Here is a 17,223-nt window from a genome sequence, read left to right on the forward strand (position 1 = left end):
CTTGGAAGCCAACTCTCTAGCTAGTTCCCATTTATTTTTCCATATGTGTCTCTCTAATGCTTTCTCAAATTAAGTTCAGCTGCTGCAATATCAGCTCTTAAAAAGCATTGATGCATCATGAAAAAGGCTGAAAAATCATTACGACGTTTTCCCCAAAGGCTTGCAAAATAATGATGTCACTAGTGCATGAGATAAGCATGCTATCAATATAACAAACTGGACAGGAGTCCAGTTGCCTAGGCTGATCACTATTCTTTACAGAGTCTATATTGATTCCTAAGCCAGTGAGGCTTGGGTAGGACTGACTCTGACTGATATCCAGCCCTGTGAATACAGAGAAAGGACTTCTTTTTCAATTTTAGTTATTTAGGAAACCATTTGTACCAAGAACTTGTGCAGAGTTTGTTGTGAGAACATGGATTTCAAGTAGATGTCTCGGTTCCCCATGAAGGCTACAAGTTCCATATAGTTCTCCCACAAAACTTGCCTATCAATCAGCATAGAGTGAGACACTCTGGATTTGATAGCACATGCTGTAAGCAAGCAGTGAGAGGAAGAAATACTCCTCGGTGATGTGAAGCTAGTGGAGTCAATGTGGAGATATTGGTGAGAACAGAGATACACTTGTACTCCTTCAAGGAGTGCTTCTTTCAACAAGGAGGCAAGCTGAAGTGTCAGCCGCTGCAGAAGGACATTTATGCCTAATCTGATAGTTTGAGAACTTCAATGCTTGCTGCTTTTGGCAAGCAGTACAAATCCTTGTTTCACCACTTAGATGCTTTGAGATGCAGTTAGAAAACTTTGAGATATATTTGATACGGAATCACAGAATATGCTAAGTTGGAATGGACCCTCAAGGATCATTGAATCCAGCTGCTGGCCCTGCATAAGACCATCCCCAAGAGTGACGTTATATGCCCAAGAGTGTTATCCAAACACTTCCTGAACTCAGGCAGGGCTTGGTGCTGTGACCACTTCCCTGGGGAGTCTGTTCCAGTGCCCAGCCACCCTCAGGGTAAAGAACCTTTTCCTAATATCCAAATTAAACTTCCCATGACAATTTCAGGCCATTCCCTTGGGACCTGTCACTGGTCACCACAGAGAAGAAATCAATGTCTGCCCCTCATGAGGAAGTTGCAGATGGCAATGAGCTCTCCCTTCAATCTCCTCTTCTCTGGGTTGCACAGATCAAGTGACCTCAGCCGCTCCTCATACAGCTGCTCCTCAAGGCCCTTCACCATCTTTGTTGCCCTCCTATGGGCACTCTCCAATAGCTTTATATCCCTCTTCTATTGTGGCTCCCAAAACTGCACACAGTACTTCAGATGAGGCCGTCCCCTCCCTTGCTTGCCTGGCGATGCTGTTCCTGATGCCTCCTAGGACATGGGTGGCCCTTCTGACTGCCAGGGCATGGCAGACTCATATCCAGCTTCCCCTTGCATGGTGTCTCTCTGTGTTTTCCTGGTCCCTGGGCAGCTCCGGCACCTAAAGCGGTACTGCCTCTCTCCGGGACCCAGGATCGCCACGTGTTTCCAGACTCAGCTCTGTGCCGATGTCCGGGTGGGGGTGCCAGCGGATTCCTCGCCACTACGAGCAAGAGACACCACTAAAGAGTGAAGGAGCGTCCGGATTCCCCATGCGTGGAAGACTGAAAGTCCTTTATTGGCACGGGGAGCTGCGCCGAGGCGCTGCGACCCGCTCCCAGCTCGCGTGTGAGGAAAATCGGCCTCAGGCACTCTGAGGCACGGGATTATATCAGGGACAGGGCCAGGAGAGCAGGGGCCCTCCCGTCCAATGGGGGCAGGCGCCGTGGCGATGACGTGGACCACGGCACCCAACGGGGACATGGCCGGGGTGGACCCCGGGCTCTGGGGCGGACGGCGGTTGGGAATTTGGAGCAAGGGGCACTGAACCCTCCAGGCAGGATGGGGAGTGGTCACAGGATTGGCTCTAATAGCCAGGGACTTGGAGTGAACAGCTGCGGGGGCGGGGGGAAAGAGGAACAGACACAGGGGATGCGCGGGGGTATACAGAACATGGCTAGCTAACAGATCAGAACCCCTAACCTAAACCCCAAACCGGAATGCAACACCCTTGACCAGGGCCCCATGGTCCCTTTCTGTGGCACTGCCCTCTAGCCTCTCATTCCCCAGTTGGTCCATTCATCCAGAGTTGCCCCATCCCAGGTGCAGAGTCCCAACACCTTTCTTTTGATGGACTTCATGAGGTTGGTGATTGCCCAGTTATCTTAATTTGACAAGGTCCCTCTGCAGGGCCTCCCTGTTTTGGAGGGAGTCAGCAGCTCCTCCCAGTTTTCTATCAGCTGTGAACTTGCTTAGTATCCCTTCTAGTCATGCATCCAAGTCATTAATGAAGGTGTTGAAGAGCACAGGACCTAAGATAGCCCTGAAGAACCCCACTAGTTACAGGTCACCAGTCTGATGTCACCTCATTCCCTATAACTGTATCCAATGAATAGGCCAGTTGCTCACCTGTCACATTATGTGTTTATCCAGCTGTGTGCTGGACAGTTTATCCAGAAGGATACTCTGAGAGACAGTACTGAAAGATCTACTGAAATCCAAGATTGCATCTTCTGGCTTCCCTTGGAGGGAACTGTTGGATTACCTTGCCATAAAAGGAAATCAAGTTTCATCAACAGGACTTCCCTGTCATGAAGCTGTGCTGGCTGTGACCAGTGACTGCATTATCTTTCAGGTGTTCTTCAGTACTTCCCAGAATAATCTTCTTCATAGTTTTACCAGGCACTGAAGTGAGATTAATAAACCTGCAGTTTCCAGGGAGACCCTTCTTGCCCTTCTTGGAAACTGGGGCAACATTTGCCAGCTTCCAGTCAGCCTGGATGTCGCTAATTCCCAACACTGCTCAAAAACTGAGAGAGGTTTTGTAATGACATCAGCCAGCTCTTGAAGAATTCTTGGGTTAATTCCATCAGGGCCCATAGTTCCCTCCGCAGGCAGAGTTCAAAAGAAAATAACTTTTTTTAGGTGGTAAGACACATAAGTTAGTCTTGTCCCACCATCTAAAAAGTCTCTAGATATGACACAGAACAGAAGATAAAAAATAAAAGCAAACACCTCTAGCCTTATGTAAAGAAACACTTTAAAGATTTGAATAGAAAGGGCAAAAGAAAAGGGCACAACCTTGCTTTTAATTTCCTTTCCCTGTCATTTTTAATAAGAGCCATATCACCTTCTGTGCTTCTCTGTTTTATTATATAAACCATTTCTTTTAAAAGTCCTTTTCTTCTCTTGGCAGTAATTCATTTGTTTCCATGTGGCTGTATGAGTTAAGCTCCCTGGGTACTGATTATCGACAACTTTAGGAGTGCCTTTGGAACAGTGCATGATACAGGACACTGAACATGCTACTTGGTTAAACTGGGAACCTTGCAGATCTCAGCCCCGTGGGCTTGCCTTCTCTTCCTAACCCAGCTTTGTCTGTCTCTGTGAGTTTTTTCTGCCTCATCCATGCAGATGTGAGCTGGTGGGGCAGCAGCTGTTCCCAGCAGGTGTAGGCAGTGTTTGGGCAGGGAGCTCTGCACTCTGCTTGGACCCTGGAGCACAGTGTGCTGTAGAGGAGCAGCAGCAATAACACTGAGTCCTGCTCCAGGCAGTTTGGTTTTTTTCACCACAGAGCTATAAGCATATGTTTCTTAAAATAAAAACAGAGCCACTTTTTAGTGCTTGTCACCAGCTGTTTTACCTTACTACAGGAAGCTGGTGAAGAGTTGCCTGTTTCATTTTTAGTATCAGTGGCATCAGTCTTAAGTAGTAGCATACACAGTTATGGTATTCTTATGCAAAATTGCATTTCTCTCAAAGTGTCTGTCTTTCCATTGTACAGGACTTGAAATAAGCATCAGTTCAGTCACCCACTGGCATGGCATGCAGTTGGTTTGTGTCGATCCATGCTAAGATGTGCTGTAGTGAATTACAATATCTAGCTGTACTGTTTCCTGTTTTGCCACTCTATGGATACTCCTTAGGCTGGCCTAAATACTCGGTTACAAAAAGTACACTCTCCCAAGGGAATATTTCAAGGCAGCTTCCCAAAACTGTCTCCTTCATGGGTCACACATGCAGCTGGTTTGATTCCTCCCTGCCTGTATGTCCTTCAATATGTGAATGGTTTGCATGGCCTCCACCCAAAGATAATATCTGCTGGTGAGAGCTCTGGCACCTTTTAGAAGAAGAGAGGAGGCCTCTGGCTGCCTGAGGATGCCTTCCTGCTTTGTTCAGTGCTCTAAACTTAAGACAACAAAGAAACAAACAACAACAACAAAAGACTGGGGAAGGCAGAAAGACACGTCCTTTGGTGGAAGTGGGCAGACAGCCCTAGCCAGCAGAGGTGGGTTTGTGATTGACTGCTGTCCACTACACAGGACTCAGGCTGAGGCTTTTCTTGCTTAAAGAAGAAAGGGAGGACTGGAGTAACCCTTTTCCTCTTTGTGGCCTGTGCAAGCATGTATTTGCATACTGGCAACCCAAGCTCTCTCATCTGCAGGCCCAGCAGGTGTGTAGAGGAAAGACGCCTTTGTGACTATGGGGAAAACATTTTCACAACTTACGTATCAGGCAGCTCCTTCTTCATTTGTCATCTGGTTTTACATTGGGCCCAGTCTGCTGGCTGTGCAGTGAGCAGACACTTCTTTCCAGGCCATGGACAGCCATCCAGCTATCTGGGGATTTGCTCCCAGGCCAAAGCTTCCCATTCCCTCTCCTTCCTTCCCCCTTTCTCAGTGTAGAAGGGATCCTTCTGCTTTCAAACATTCAGTGTCCACAGCCAAGCTGTTACTTAGCCCAGAAGATAGTTATATATCAGATAGATTTGGTACTGACACAGATTTAGTTTTGTTGTTCATTATTTTAGATTTTCAATTGAATATAAGAATACTGAAATTTAATAAGAATGGCTTTTGCTCTTTCCTATCAGAGAAATGAAAGAAAAAAATCCCTATTTGGAATACTGTTAAATAAAACAGACAAGAAAAATGCAACCAAAAGTCCTCAATCTCCATAAGATCCATGTTTATAAGTCAAAATTTTGCTCAAAGACCCTGTGATTTTTCAGTAGATACTTTTATATTTTCGTTTTCTCCAATTCTTCTTTGACTCTTGCCTCTTGCAGGTCATGAAAACATACCACATGTATCATGCAGAGAGCATCAGTGCAGAAAGCAAACTGAAGGAGGCCGAGAAGCAAGAAGAAAAACAGATTGGGAGGTCAGGAGACCCTGTTTTTCATATTCGACTAGAAGAAAGGCACCAGAGACGGAGCTCTGTGAAAAAGATTGAAAAAATGAAGGAAAAAGTAAATAGTCCTTTAATTTAGTTTCATTTGAAATAAATTCAGTGCATTTCGGACATTCTTTGGCATGATATTAGACAGAGAAATCCAGATGGGAAATAAAAGTAAGCCAGGTACACATAATAAACTAGCAGTGGGTTATAGATAACTTGACATAATTTCAGTTCAGAGAGGGGAATACTTCATTGCCAATATAATTCTTACGATAAAGTTTGTCACATTTGAAACAAAATACTAAGTTTTCACTTTGTATTATATTTGTTGTATGTATAACAGGCTGGAAATTAAGATTCTTTCTTGTTACTAGGAATAGGTACTTGAATTTCTGCTGCATACCAAAAATGAAGTAATTAAAATACATTAATATGAAATGTCTTTCCTAGCGTCAAGCAAAATATTCTGAAAACAAGCTGAAATCTATTAAGGCCCGTAATGAATACCTGCTCACCCTTGAAGCAACTAATGCTTCTGTTTTCAAGTATTATATTCACGACCTTTCGGATTTAATCGATGTAAGTACTGGCATGTTTGTATTTATGTTTATTCTGTTCAGGAATAATACTTTTTTCAGTTTTAAAGGAATATATTAGTCATATGGATTGCTTACAGTACACTTGGTATTTATAATGTATGATACAATCAGAAGTTTTTCCCTTATTTCCACAAAATAAAGTGCCAGTAAGATGCTGAACCCATTCCTTTAAAGTTCAAACCTTGTGTTTGCACCCCATGTGTCATTAGAAAATATGACATTCCCATTGTGTATAATCTCTGGGACCTAAATATTTTTTACAAGATAAACTTCTTAAGTGGTCATCTAATGATATTTAATTCAAAAGAAACAATTTCTTCCATGTTTTCAAAATTCTTCAGTTTCATTCATTTAATTGTTGAATCATACATACAGTGGCTTCTTACTCTTACTTCATGCAGTTTGAAGAGCAGACACAATCAATCCTGTACTCTACACTGTCAGCATACCTGTTACGTATTTTCAGTGAGTTGTTTTTATGAGAACATCCTAGAAGAACGAGGTTATACACTAATGTGGACTTGTGCCATCATTTAGTCTCTTGTATTACTGACATTTTTACATGATGCAGAGGGAGCATCCTGCACCCTTATCACGTCCCACCCTCTTTGTAAGCTGACTTCATATATGATAGAGAAAATACAGAGACAGCAAACACAAGCTCCGGAGCATTCATTCACTAGCATTGTAGGGTTACATAGCTTAGTGGGTCTGCCTCTGAAAAAGTGGTCCGTTTGAAATTCTAGATATTTGAATATGCTTGCTGCTGCAGCAGTAACATATGTTACTTTCAGTAGTAAACAACATTCATACACAGCTCTGCTTTCTCATATAGAATAAATTAATACAGAATTTGACAAGAAGTGTGTCATTTCTACTGACTGGAGAAGCAAAGCTTCACAGAGAAAGGGAAAAATGCCTTCTTAAGATTAATGGACTAAAATAGCTGCATATATGTGTTTTATTATATCTCATCTAAATACTGATAGTCAGTTTTCTTTATCATTTCTCATTTTTCTATAATGTATAAAATCTTGCCTGATTTTGTTACAACTTTCCCCTTTTAAATGGTTTTGCTTCATTTCTTTCTTGCTTTCCTGTAAAAGATGGCAATTCATCTTTTTTTGTGTTTTCAATATTTTTCTGTATCTATTTCAACATCTCTTCTATTCCTTTCTTAGTTGCTACAGCATGTTTACTCCTGGTTTCTGCTGGTTTATTCTGTGTCCTGTCCTTGTCTAATCTGTATCCATCCGATTGCACAACCTGATCCACCCATCTAGGTTGCCCAGGCAATGAAAGTGTTTACCAGGACCTATAGGTGGAAGATTAGGGCAAAAAACAAAGGACAGGCTGTGTACCTGCTGGGGTCCCCTCAGGTGAGAAGTTGAGCCTACCTAGTGGATGGTTTTCCTGCTACTGCTTAAAGGATGACAGATTTTTGGTCAGTAATTAGGGCGTGTCTCATACATGTGAACTTCATAAATTCTTCTTGGATTTTGGGAGGAAGGAAAGGTCCTTTTCTGTTTTGTTTCCAGCACCCTCACCCCTTCAGAAGCTGGATAGATGCTCATTTTGTCACCTCTGCTGCCTTCCGTTTCAGAGTTCACATTTCTCAGAGAATGTCTCCAGTGTGCATTTCTAGTTGGTCAAAACTTTATCAGGTTGGAAGATGCATCTGATTCTTATCCACTTCAGTGATGTCCACAGAGGTTTCTGTAGCAGTGAAAACTGAGGGGAGGAACCACAAGCCTGGAGCTTTAGAAAGAATTGTGAGGGGAGAAGTGAAGTGTTCTTTCTGTCCATACACACACAGAGCTGACACTTACTGGAGTTAGTGTGTATGTAAGGGTATTTCCACAACCAGGAAGATTAGAGCTTCCTAACTGCTAGTCTCCAATAAAAATATACATTCTACAATATTTAGTAGCGCAGAAAAATTGTATCTACTCTGCCTGTCTTTTTGAAAGCCATGGACCAATGTACACAATAACATTCTTTTGGCAAAATGGCTTGAGAAATTACTCTTCCCTAAGGAATTTAAATGGAAAGTCTAGCTGCCCTTTGCCTCACTGTTTGTAAGGGTAGGCTGTAAACATGTGCAACCAGAATTTGCTTCAGAGCTAATTTAATCCATTTGTGAGCTTGGTTAAATGAAGTGTCTTTCGGACATTTGCATTTAATCAGAATATGCTGTGAAAGCACTGGTATTTAGACAGAGTATTTGCCACTTGACAAAGGAAACTCTTTTTGTAAATGCAAGAATCTTGGCAAGGTTTTGCAGTTATATCATTGGAATGTGAGACATGCTTCCCAGTGGCCATATGTTGCGACAGTCCAGACTACCTCATTCTGTAAATCTGTTAATGTCATGGTGCAGTTTGGCGTTTTCAGAGCAGTGCTGGCAATTTCATTGTTTGCCCTCTCTAATTTGTCCCGCTTTGCTAGCCCGACTTCCTGTGCTTCCCTGAGCTCTCCCTCACTGCCTGTACAGAAAGGGATTACCTCTGCTCTGTGTCTGAATTCCAGTTAACGTGGAAGAATTTAGATCTCCCCAAGCTGTTGGTGTTGCCCATAAATGAAATGAAATGTCTTCCTATGCTAGTGAAAAATATGTCTAATGAAAACAGGATAAATACATGCAATAATGTAGTAAATTGCTCCATAATGTTTTTTCTAACAAGGTTGCAGAGGATAGTGTAACTACTCATTTTTACCAAAAAAAACTCAAAAAAAACCCAACCTATTTTTCATTTGGATTCCACTGCATTTTCCATATATGAGGCTTATATGGAAAATCCTAAATTACTGTTCCCCATCTGAACTCAGTCTGAACTGTTCAACTCTGTCATTTCATTAACAGAGCTCTGCGCTTCTGACTTAAAATTATGATGTGTTGTTCATTTTAAGCTCTTGTGATAAAGGCAGTGTAAAAATATTGCTGGAGTCTTAGCTGGATGATTTAATGCAGTTAGTGAGCTGAGGGATGAGACCAACATTTGGAAAGAAGCAGAGAGGTAAACAGAATTTAATATTCACAGTGTATTTCTGTTCTCTGCATATTGTTCTAGAGGAATCTGAATTTTCTGTTATATATTTCTTCTCTACTGACTAGAGTGGGATCTAGTTCAAGTGCAGGACAGAATTAGGTTTTGTTTTTTTTTATTTATACCTGTAAAAAACACATTAGCTGAATTAAATAAGCTATACCTACTATGTAGAATTTTTTTTAAGATTCTGAGTTTCAGAGGAGCAATAAACTATACACTGCTGCTAATCTGGCTGTTAGTGCCAGCATCTGTCCATATGGCACATACTTTTACTCATTTACATTCACTAAATTTGTCTAAAAGGAAGGTAAGGACCCTTTTTCAGATAAATACTAGGAAATAGTGATCAAAACAACTTTACTGTAGTTATGATGCTGAAATAAATAAAATATTAATGTCTTGGTCTTTCTTAAAACGTAGTTTCTGAATCTCTGCAGTATGCATGCTTTGGATCGTTACAAAGTTAAGGAACATTTAGCTATTGTGAACTTAATTTATTCTGTAAAGGTTCTTTATTAATCATTCATAAAACCAAGTTTAAAACTAGGGTAAAGTGTGTGCAGGTCACAATCTTTATTACATAAGTCCTCATAAATATGCTATGTATCCTTAGATCCCTTTGATTTGAATGTGGATGTCTGTGTAACAAAATACTTAGAAAGTGACTTATTCAGAGATTAGGGCTTTTTTTATTAATTCCTTTCTCCACTGACATTAGAATTCTATTACTATTCCTGAAACAAAATTAAATTAAATAAGAGCAGCTTGGTTTGGTTGAAGCTCTGTGCTAAGCACTTCAGTTTGTTTTGTTCAAGCCTAAATATACTCTGGGGTACAATAAAGGCAGTAAATGCTCTTGAGACTGCTTCAGATTTAATTTCAATAAGAATAAAATGCAAATTACAAAATTATTTTTTCACACATATCCCAAATGCATCCCTCATTTCCTTCATTTTGCCCAACCAAAAGTCTTTATGAATCCAGAAATTCAAAGAAACTCATAGGCTCTGACTTCATTCTGTTACTTTTCATGTCTTGCTGCACCAAGTGACATCTCACCTCTCTAGCCCATAGATAGGTGGCAGATGCGTAGGTGGATAAGCACCCTGGCTGTACCCCCAGTGTGCTGACTAGTGAACCTCTTACACTCATCCTTCTTTTGGCTAACAGTGTGGTTGCTCACTTGAACCGTAGAAGTCTTTCCACAAATCTACAGACTTGTCCTGAAAATCATGTAAATACGTGTGTGTGTGTGTGTGTGTGTGTGTGTGTGTAGACAACTCTCTTTTCTAAACCATCTTTCCAGCAGATTAAAACAGAACATTTCTTTCTGGGTAGCCAAGATACTATGACAGAGCTGTTTCCCAGTTATGATCTGTGTCTCCAGATTTTGGGGAAAGTGGGCTGTGGTCTGGCAGAAGTAAGAATTATGAGGTCTGAGTGTTTCGTTTTGCTTTTAAAAAATAACTTCCCTCATACAAATTCTATTTTTACATAAGTAAATGAAACAAAATTTCAAATTCAGATGTTTTTAATTCCATTCAAAGAGACATTTGTGATAAAGCATTAGTTCAGGATCTGCATTTAATTTTTGTTTTCTCTGCTGGCATTGGCATTGCAAGAAAATGCCTTAGCCTGGCAGGATACTCTGCTTTACTTGAAAAATCCTCTTCTTGTCCGAGAGGCTGTATTTGTTGCTTTGTTCAGCTGTCATCACTTGCCAAAGATGATCATGGTGATAGTGGCTGAGTAGATTAAGGGTTAAACAATGAAGTTGTGTCACAGCATAAAGGCTGCAGTCTTATATTCCAGCTTGCAAAAAAGCTGCATCAGAAATTCACACTGCTCTAATTGTAAATCAATAAGCTTTCTAGTAATACTCAGATTAATCCACCAGAGTCAAAATTCAGGCTGTAGTTTTATAACACATGGGTAGTTGGCAATGCTAAGCCTGGCACTGCCCTCTATTTCTAATTCCTTTTCAGTTTAATCTTCTATGAGGTCTTTCTGAAACTAATGCACATGAAATAAAACAGCTGTCCCAATTCACTTTCTTACCAGCACTTTTAGTCTGTCTTTTTTGTCCAAGTGGTGAATTATATATGAGATCCGATTTGACATAGAACAAGAGAAAAACACTGAGAGACCTTTCCTTTTAGAAACAGTATTTTTGAGGCTGGTGTTCTTTGAAATATTGATGCACTTTAGTATAAAGGTTGAGTGGCTGTTTTAGTAAGTGTGACAAAAATGTGCATTTTATAAATGCAAAAGAGAGAGGTTAATGTATGTGTGTGTGATTGAACATGACATCTTTTTAATTTTGTTTGAATGGTTCAGCATCTGGTTTTTTGGAGAGCCACTGTCCCATCTGCAGTCACTACCTGGAGTACTTCCTAGGAGTGAAAACTTAGTGTTTCTGGAAGCTTTGTTGTGAATCAAAAGCTTTGTTGTGAATAAACCAGCTCTCTGTTAGATTTCAGAGAGCAGCTTCATCACTAGTCATTACCTTACCTAAGTCAAGATGTGGAGTGTTTCATTCCCTTCTACTCATCAGTGAAGTGTTTCATTCCCTTCTACACGCAGGTTTTGGTATGGTAAATAGGTTGAAAGCTCTTTCCATCTGTCTCCCTCTCTGCCTATTTCTCTCCTTTTTCAAATAAGTAAGAGGAAAGGGAGGGCGATGTGATCCTACGAGTCCTGTGGGGTTTGTAAGAGCTGTGAGGGAGGTACTCCTATATACAGTGCATATATGCATATAGGGTACAGTGAACTGAATTCAAATTGCTTCTTTACCCAGCTCCACAGTTACCTTGCAGTCCCACAGGGATGGGTGACCTCAGGCTGTGGGTGGGAGCGAGGAGGAGTGGCTGGGGACTGAGGGGTACCCTAAAGCAGAGTGCTCTGACTGCTCTGGCCAGGTATTGGCCTCTGGTTGGGGCACATCTCACCTGTTTGAATAAATAGCACTGCTTTGTATGCAGCTGTTGGCAAACTGATGTGCCACTATTGAGGTGACATCTCCCCTTACCTGGAGGTTCACTGAGCAGAAGCTGAGGGTATTTACTGTACAATGTAAAGCTACAATGTTGATATGCTACTGCTGTGACATTTTTAAAATATATTTAGCTGTTCTCTAAAATATTAATGAAACATGAATAATGCAAATTGAGGATGTTTAAAATTCAAGAACAACACAACTTTATGTTTTACCAATTAGGTTTCAATTACTTTCCATTTGATAGAAAAAAAAAACCATAAATTATGACTCTGCATTTAGTAACATGATGTACATTTCTGGCTCTATATAAGCATGGGGAATAAGGTGTTTACATTAAATACCTTTTCATGATCAGGGAAAAAGATGTTAAGCCCTTCCTGTTGTATGAAAAAGCATTTTAGATGGATTGCTTGTGCTCAAAGTATTTGTGGAGGTTTTGGTTTGGGCACAGGCATGGTAAGCAGGAATTGCTTCAAGTTCACTTTGCTGTTGTCATTAACTTAGATGATAGTTGTGTTCGGATGTGTTTAAATAAGTGATTCAGGACTTAGAGATGCTATTGATGCTGAAAAGCCCACTTGTGTGTGGAGTCCCAGACTTTATTGATATACAGGGCCTGTACTTCCATATCTGATAAGTGAACTGTCACATATGTACACTTGATCTCTTTTCTAAAACTGTCCATTAATCTTCACAACAGATTGAGGGTTCTAAATACTTCCTTTCTTGATCTCAGTTGTGTATTTTAGTTTAGAAGATATTTTGTTAAATACTTCAAAGATAGAAAAATTTCAGGACAGAAAATTTTCAGGACAGAAAACAGTGACAGTTTCAGGATTGTGATATTGGAATGGCGTTCTTCCTTTTAAATTTGTTTTCTTTTCCCTTTGTTGTTTTTTTAGTGTTGTGATCTCGGATACCATGCTAGTCTGAACAGAGCCCTAAGAACATACCTTTCTGCAGAGTATAATCTTGAAACTTCCAGGCATGAGGGATTAGACATCATTGAAAATGCAGTTGACAGCTTGGAGCCACGCAGTGACAAGCAGAGATTCATGGAAATGTACCCCACTGCTTTTTGTCCACCAGTGAAATTTGAGTTCCAGTCTCATATGGGTGATGAGGTCTGTACACTGACAAGAATTCCCACAGTGACTGTTTCTGTGACTGTATACCAGGATAGAGAATTTATCATTTACCAAACCCTTTTACAGAGAGTTTCGTAAGGCTACCCAAAAGTCAGGGGATCAGCAAGAGCATTTTGCAAAAGTTGCAGCAGTGTCTGCTGCTTCAAAGTTCTCATGTAAAAGCTGTTAGTGTTATTATATTCTCTATCATTTATAATGACATTGCTATGAATTTGCTGGCCAACCTGTGCTCAGCCCAGCACCAGTGTAAGCAGTGACTTTGTCTTTACTACCTGCATCGCTCATAACAGAGTTTGTGGGTGCTAGTTGAGTGCAGCTACAGAGCCACTCCAGATTATTCATGCTGCAATGCAGCCTTTTCCCCTTCTTCATCCCCCATTTTATTATCTGGAGATTTCAAGCATACTGTGCCCTGTTCTGCTACACCAAAGGCCAGTAGCAAAGCAGAATTCAAAATCACCCATATACATTTTTTTTCTGAAGGTAACTCCAGGGTTTGCATTTCTGTGTGATACAAAAGCCACAAAAAGCACATATACAAAAATGCTGTGCTCTTTATTCATAAGCTGTAGTACATACTTCCACACCTTATAGCACATAAATACTTTAAATTTAGATGGGCACATGTTATTGTCTGCTTTATTAAATTTTAATAGCTTTGGTAGGAATTCACCTAGTTTTAAGAAGAACATGAAGACTATTACTGGTTTATTTTAATTACTTGCATCTTACAGCTCTTTTTGATTCTTTATTAGGTTTGCCAGGTCTCTGCCCAGCAACCTGTGCAAGCAGAGCTTATGCTTAGGTATCAACAACTACAGTCACGATTGGCTACACTCAAAATTGAAAATGAGGAGGTAAGATCTATGTCTACAAGGGCTAAGCATTGAACATAATTTTCAGGAAGATGCAGTGTTTTCTACCGTGCCAAAAGCATGTAAATGACCCTGAAGTGGCTCCAATCTGTATAAGTGGTTTTAATTTTAATCATCAAATACTGGCACATATGCTAAGGTAGATCCTCACCTGCTTTACAGAGATTTGGAAACTTTGTCCTTTACCTGTCCATACAGTCACATTACTGAGTTCCATGTTTTGCAGATGCTTCAGTGTAAACTTGTTAGAGCACATATTTTTAAATTCTTGTGACTGAAAGCCACTGAGAACAGTTATTGTCTTCTGTGACCACCCTCTGTCCAGTCCTCAACTTGCTACTTCCCTAGTACAAAGGAATTTGAACTGTCTTTTTTGGTAGCTGAGTCAAGATCTCTTATGCTGTCAGCTACAGCTATTTATAAACATGACTAATGAATGCCTGTGATGGGAACAGCTCACCTAGCAAAATAAAATGCAATTTTTTGTAAAATATGGAAAAATGTGCTGTTTTCTTTACCCTGCTCTGGCAGTGGAAATAAAATGCACTTTTATCACAGTTGAGGCAATGTTAAAGTCCTTCAGTTTACATGAGAATCTGTTCCTAAAAGAAAACATAGAAATAATTTTCGTTTCTTCATGTACTTTACTGATAAGTTTTTAGGATACCAGTTTTTTTCATTCTAGTTTGTCTGTTGAATGTCTTGAACAAATATTAACGTCCATGAGACATCTACAGTAGTCGTAAAAAAAAAACCAGAAAAACACTTGCATTCAGAAAGTCTCTCAAGGTAACAAAGATGGAAGGGGAAAGATAATTTCTTTCAGTGAAGTGAAGTGCAAGAGCATAGTGGGATAATTCATGTTTGACAGGCGTGGCAGGGATATTTGACTACACTGGAGTTGTGGGTAGAAGTGTCCATGATTTGGTTGATTCCATCTGAAGCAAAACTGGGAAGTAAATCACATCCTTGTGAATCTTACCAGTTACTTAATTGCACTGTTGAAACTGCATCCCTTGTCCACAGCATCCATGCCCGGGTTTCCACTATGAGCAGTGGTGCTCCATAGGTCATAGGAGGCCTGGGAGTCTGGTGTAAATTGTTCTTTCTTGAGCCCTCTCTGTCAACAATGTATTCCACTTCTGCAGTCTGAGCATCACTGTGCCCCTCATCACAGCACTGCACAGTACAGGGTCACAGATTTTTTCTTTGGAAGATCGCGTCGTTCTGGCCAGATCCAGATCCCGATCCCTGGATGTACGTATTCGATATAACACATTGACCACATTCAGGAGAGCTGACCCTCCAGGGTACTGTATCATCTCTATTGCCTCCCAGATTAGGGACCTTAATCAAATCATGTCACATTTCAATTCTAATTTCAAACAAATGCTTTAGTGCACTACAAAGCCAACACAAGGGTACATCTGTGTTTGTGGGTTAGACCATGGTAAAGCAGAGAACTAGACAGGATATCTGTTACATAGATATCTGTTACATAGATATCTGTTACAGCACACCTGGCTTTTCACATTTACACACCAGTTTGTTTGGGGGAGTGTGCCAGAGAGTTACTGTGAGTAATAAGCTTCCCTTCTAAGCTGTTCCTGTATGTATTTATCTGGCATTTGGCAAACTCTGCTTTTTAATACCAGGTTAAGAAAACAACAGAGGCTACCCTGCAGACAATACAAGATATGGTCACCATTGAAGATTATGATGTGTCAGAGTGTTTCCAGCACAGTCGCTCAACAGAGTCTGTGAAGTCAACAGTCTCTGAGACATACCTGAGTAAGCCTAGCATTGCAAAAAGAAGAGCTAACCAGCAGGAAACAGAGCAGTTCTATTTCATGGTATGTTGGTTGCTTCCTCATTCATGTGATGCAGACCAAACACCTGAAATAAACATTATCCAGAAGTGCCTGGGATTTATGTGTCATGCATAGTAATAGATTCATCTGCATCTCTACAGAAATTCAGAGAATATCTGGAAGGTAGCAATCTCATCACAAAACTTCAAGCAAAACATGACTTGCTGCAGAGGACACTCGGAGAAGGTAAATATCACACAATAAACTGAAAAGTGCTTCCAAACTATACAGTGAACCTACTGAAATGCCAAAGATATACAGGGAAAAAAATACAAAACTTAATTGTCCACTAAACATAGATTTGATTTTTACCAATCACAGTTTTGGTGCAGTGGTAAGAGTATACACGGTAAATTGATTTTATTTCCTCAACACATACTCATTTCCACTGCACAGATATTTAGACAAATTACTCTATTTGGCAACAGAACTACTGAATGAAAAATCTCATGTCTGAAAGGAGAGTGACAGAGTCAGTGCAGGTTGATTTAAGAGCTGTGACAAATGTAGTATTTCTACACTCTAACAATTTCTGTTGGCTTGAGGTTTTTAATGAATCACACCCTATTCACAGCTCCAGCCTCTTACCAGTCCTCCCAACAGACACTTCCTCATGCACTGAAGGGAAAAGGGGAATTGCAGTACAAACCTTGAGGACTAGACACACAGAATGGAAAAGACTTGAGAGGAAGTGAGATTACACTACAAAAAATAAAAATCTTCTCCTGGAGGCTAAAGACTGTGATTTAAAGTTTAGAGTCAAGAAAGGAAACCTTTTTGCTAAAAGAATTACTCTAAAAGATGTGTCGACTTACTTTCTTTTTACTGCAGAGTATCTGTTGTTAATCACATCTCTTCCTGCTTTTAATACAAAAGCCCAGGTCCCCAAACTGTGTGGAGGTGCCTGAACAGCTATTAGCAGTTCAGTGGCTATAACCCAAACAAAGCCCCTGTCCAGGGAGTGACTGAGACTGGGGGTAGGATATAAGCAGCATTTTCTTTGAAAACTGAACTGTAGAAGATGGTAGCTGTTTTTAGACAGCTACCTATGTTACCTTCTTTCTCACAGAAGTTTTCATTTAATAGATTTTTATTTTGAATGTGCGTGGTGAACAGTTTATGCACACAAAACGGTGTGCAGCTGACTTTAGTCAAAAAAAGAGGACATTTTTATTTTGGAAGCTCATTGAAAATGTCTTTGGAAAAATACAGTGAAAGGGAGGGAGATAAAAGGCAACAGAATCTGCTGCGTAAGCCATGTTGGAATAAAGTAAGGAAACAATTGTTTGAAAGAAAAACCTAAAGAAAAACTTCTCAGCAGGGTGACCTAAGTGATAAATTGCCATTAGGCTCTGGGCCATTCTGCCTTGCTGAGGCATGCTTGGACTATTCTGTTTGAAGTGTTCCCTTCTACGCAC

The 17,223-nt window shown here is 40.5% G+C and overlaps 1 protein-coding gene across 3 annotated transcripts in view; it reads left to right on the top strand.

Annotated features, from left to right (window-relative positions):
- The window catches only part of SRGAP1 (SLIT-ROBO Rho GTPase activating protein 1), a 139,667-nt gene that overhangs the window by 83,501 nt on the left and 38,943 nt on the right, over positions 1 to 17,223 (top strand). For all 3 annotated transcript variants that reach the window (XR_010999082.1, XM_068190102.1, XM_068190103.1), the window contains exons 5-10: positions 5,152 to 5,334; positions 5,715 to 5,843; positions 12,814 to 13,035; positions 13,815 to 13,916; positions 15,590 to 15,787; positions 15,907 to 15,991. Coding sequence is in view for 2 of the 3 variants with exons in the window: in XM_068190102.1 (XP_068046203.1) it covers positions 5,152 to 5,334; positions 5,715 to 5,843; positions 12,814 to 13,035; positions 13,815 to 13,916; positions 15,590 to 15,787; positions 15,907 to 15,991 (919 nt within the window). In the remaining variant the exon portion in view is untranslated. The remainder of the gene's footprint in view (positions 1 to 5,151; positions 5,335 to 5,714; positions 5,844 to 12,813; positions 13,036 to 13,814; positions 13,917 to 15,589; positions 15,788 to 15,906; positions 15,992 to 17,223) is intronic.

Source organism: Anomalospiza imberbis, chromosome 5 (assembly GCF_031753505.1).
Source record: "Anomalospiza imberbis isolate Cuckoo-Finch-1a 21T00152 chromosome 5, ASM3175350v1, whole genome shotgun sequence".
Classification (NCBI taxonomy): Eukaryota; Metazoa; Chordata; class Aves; order Passeriformes; family Viduidae; genus Anomalospiza; species Anomalospiza imberbis.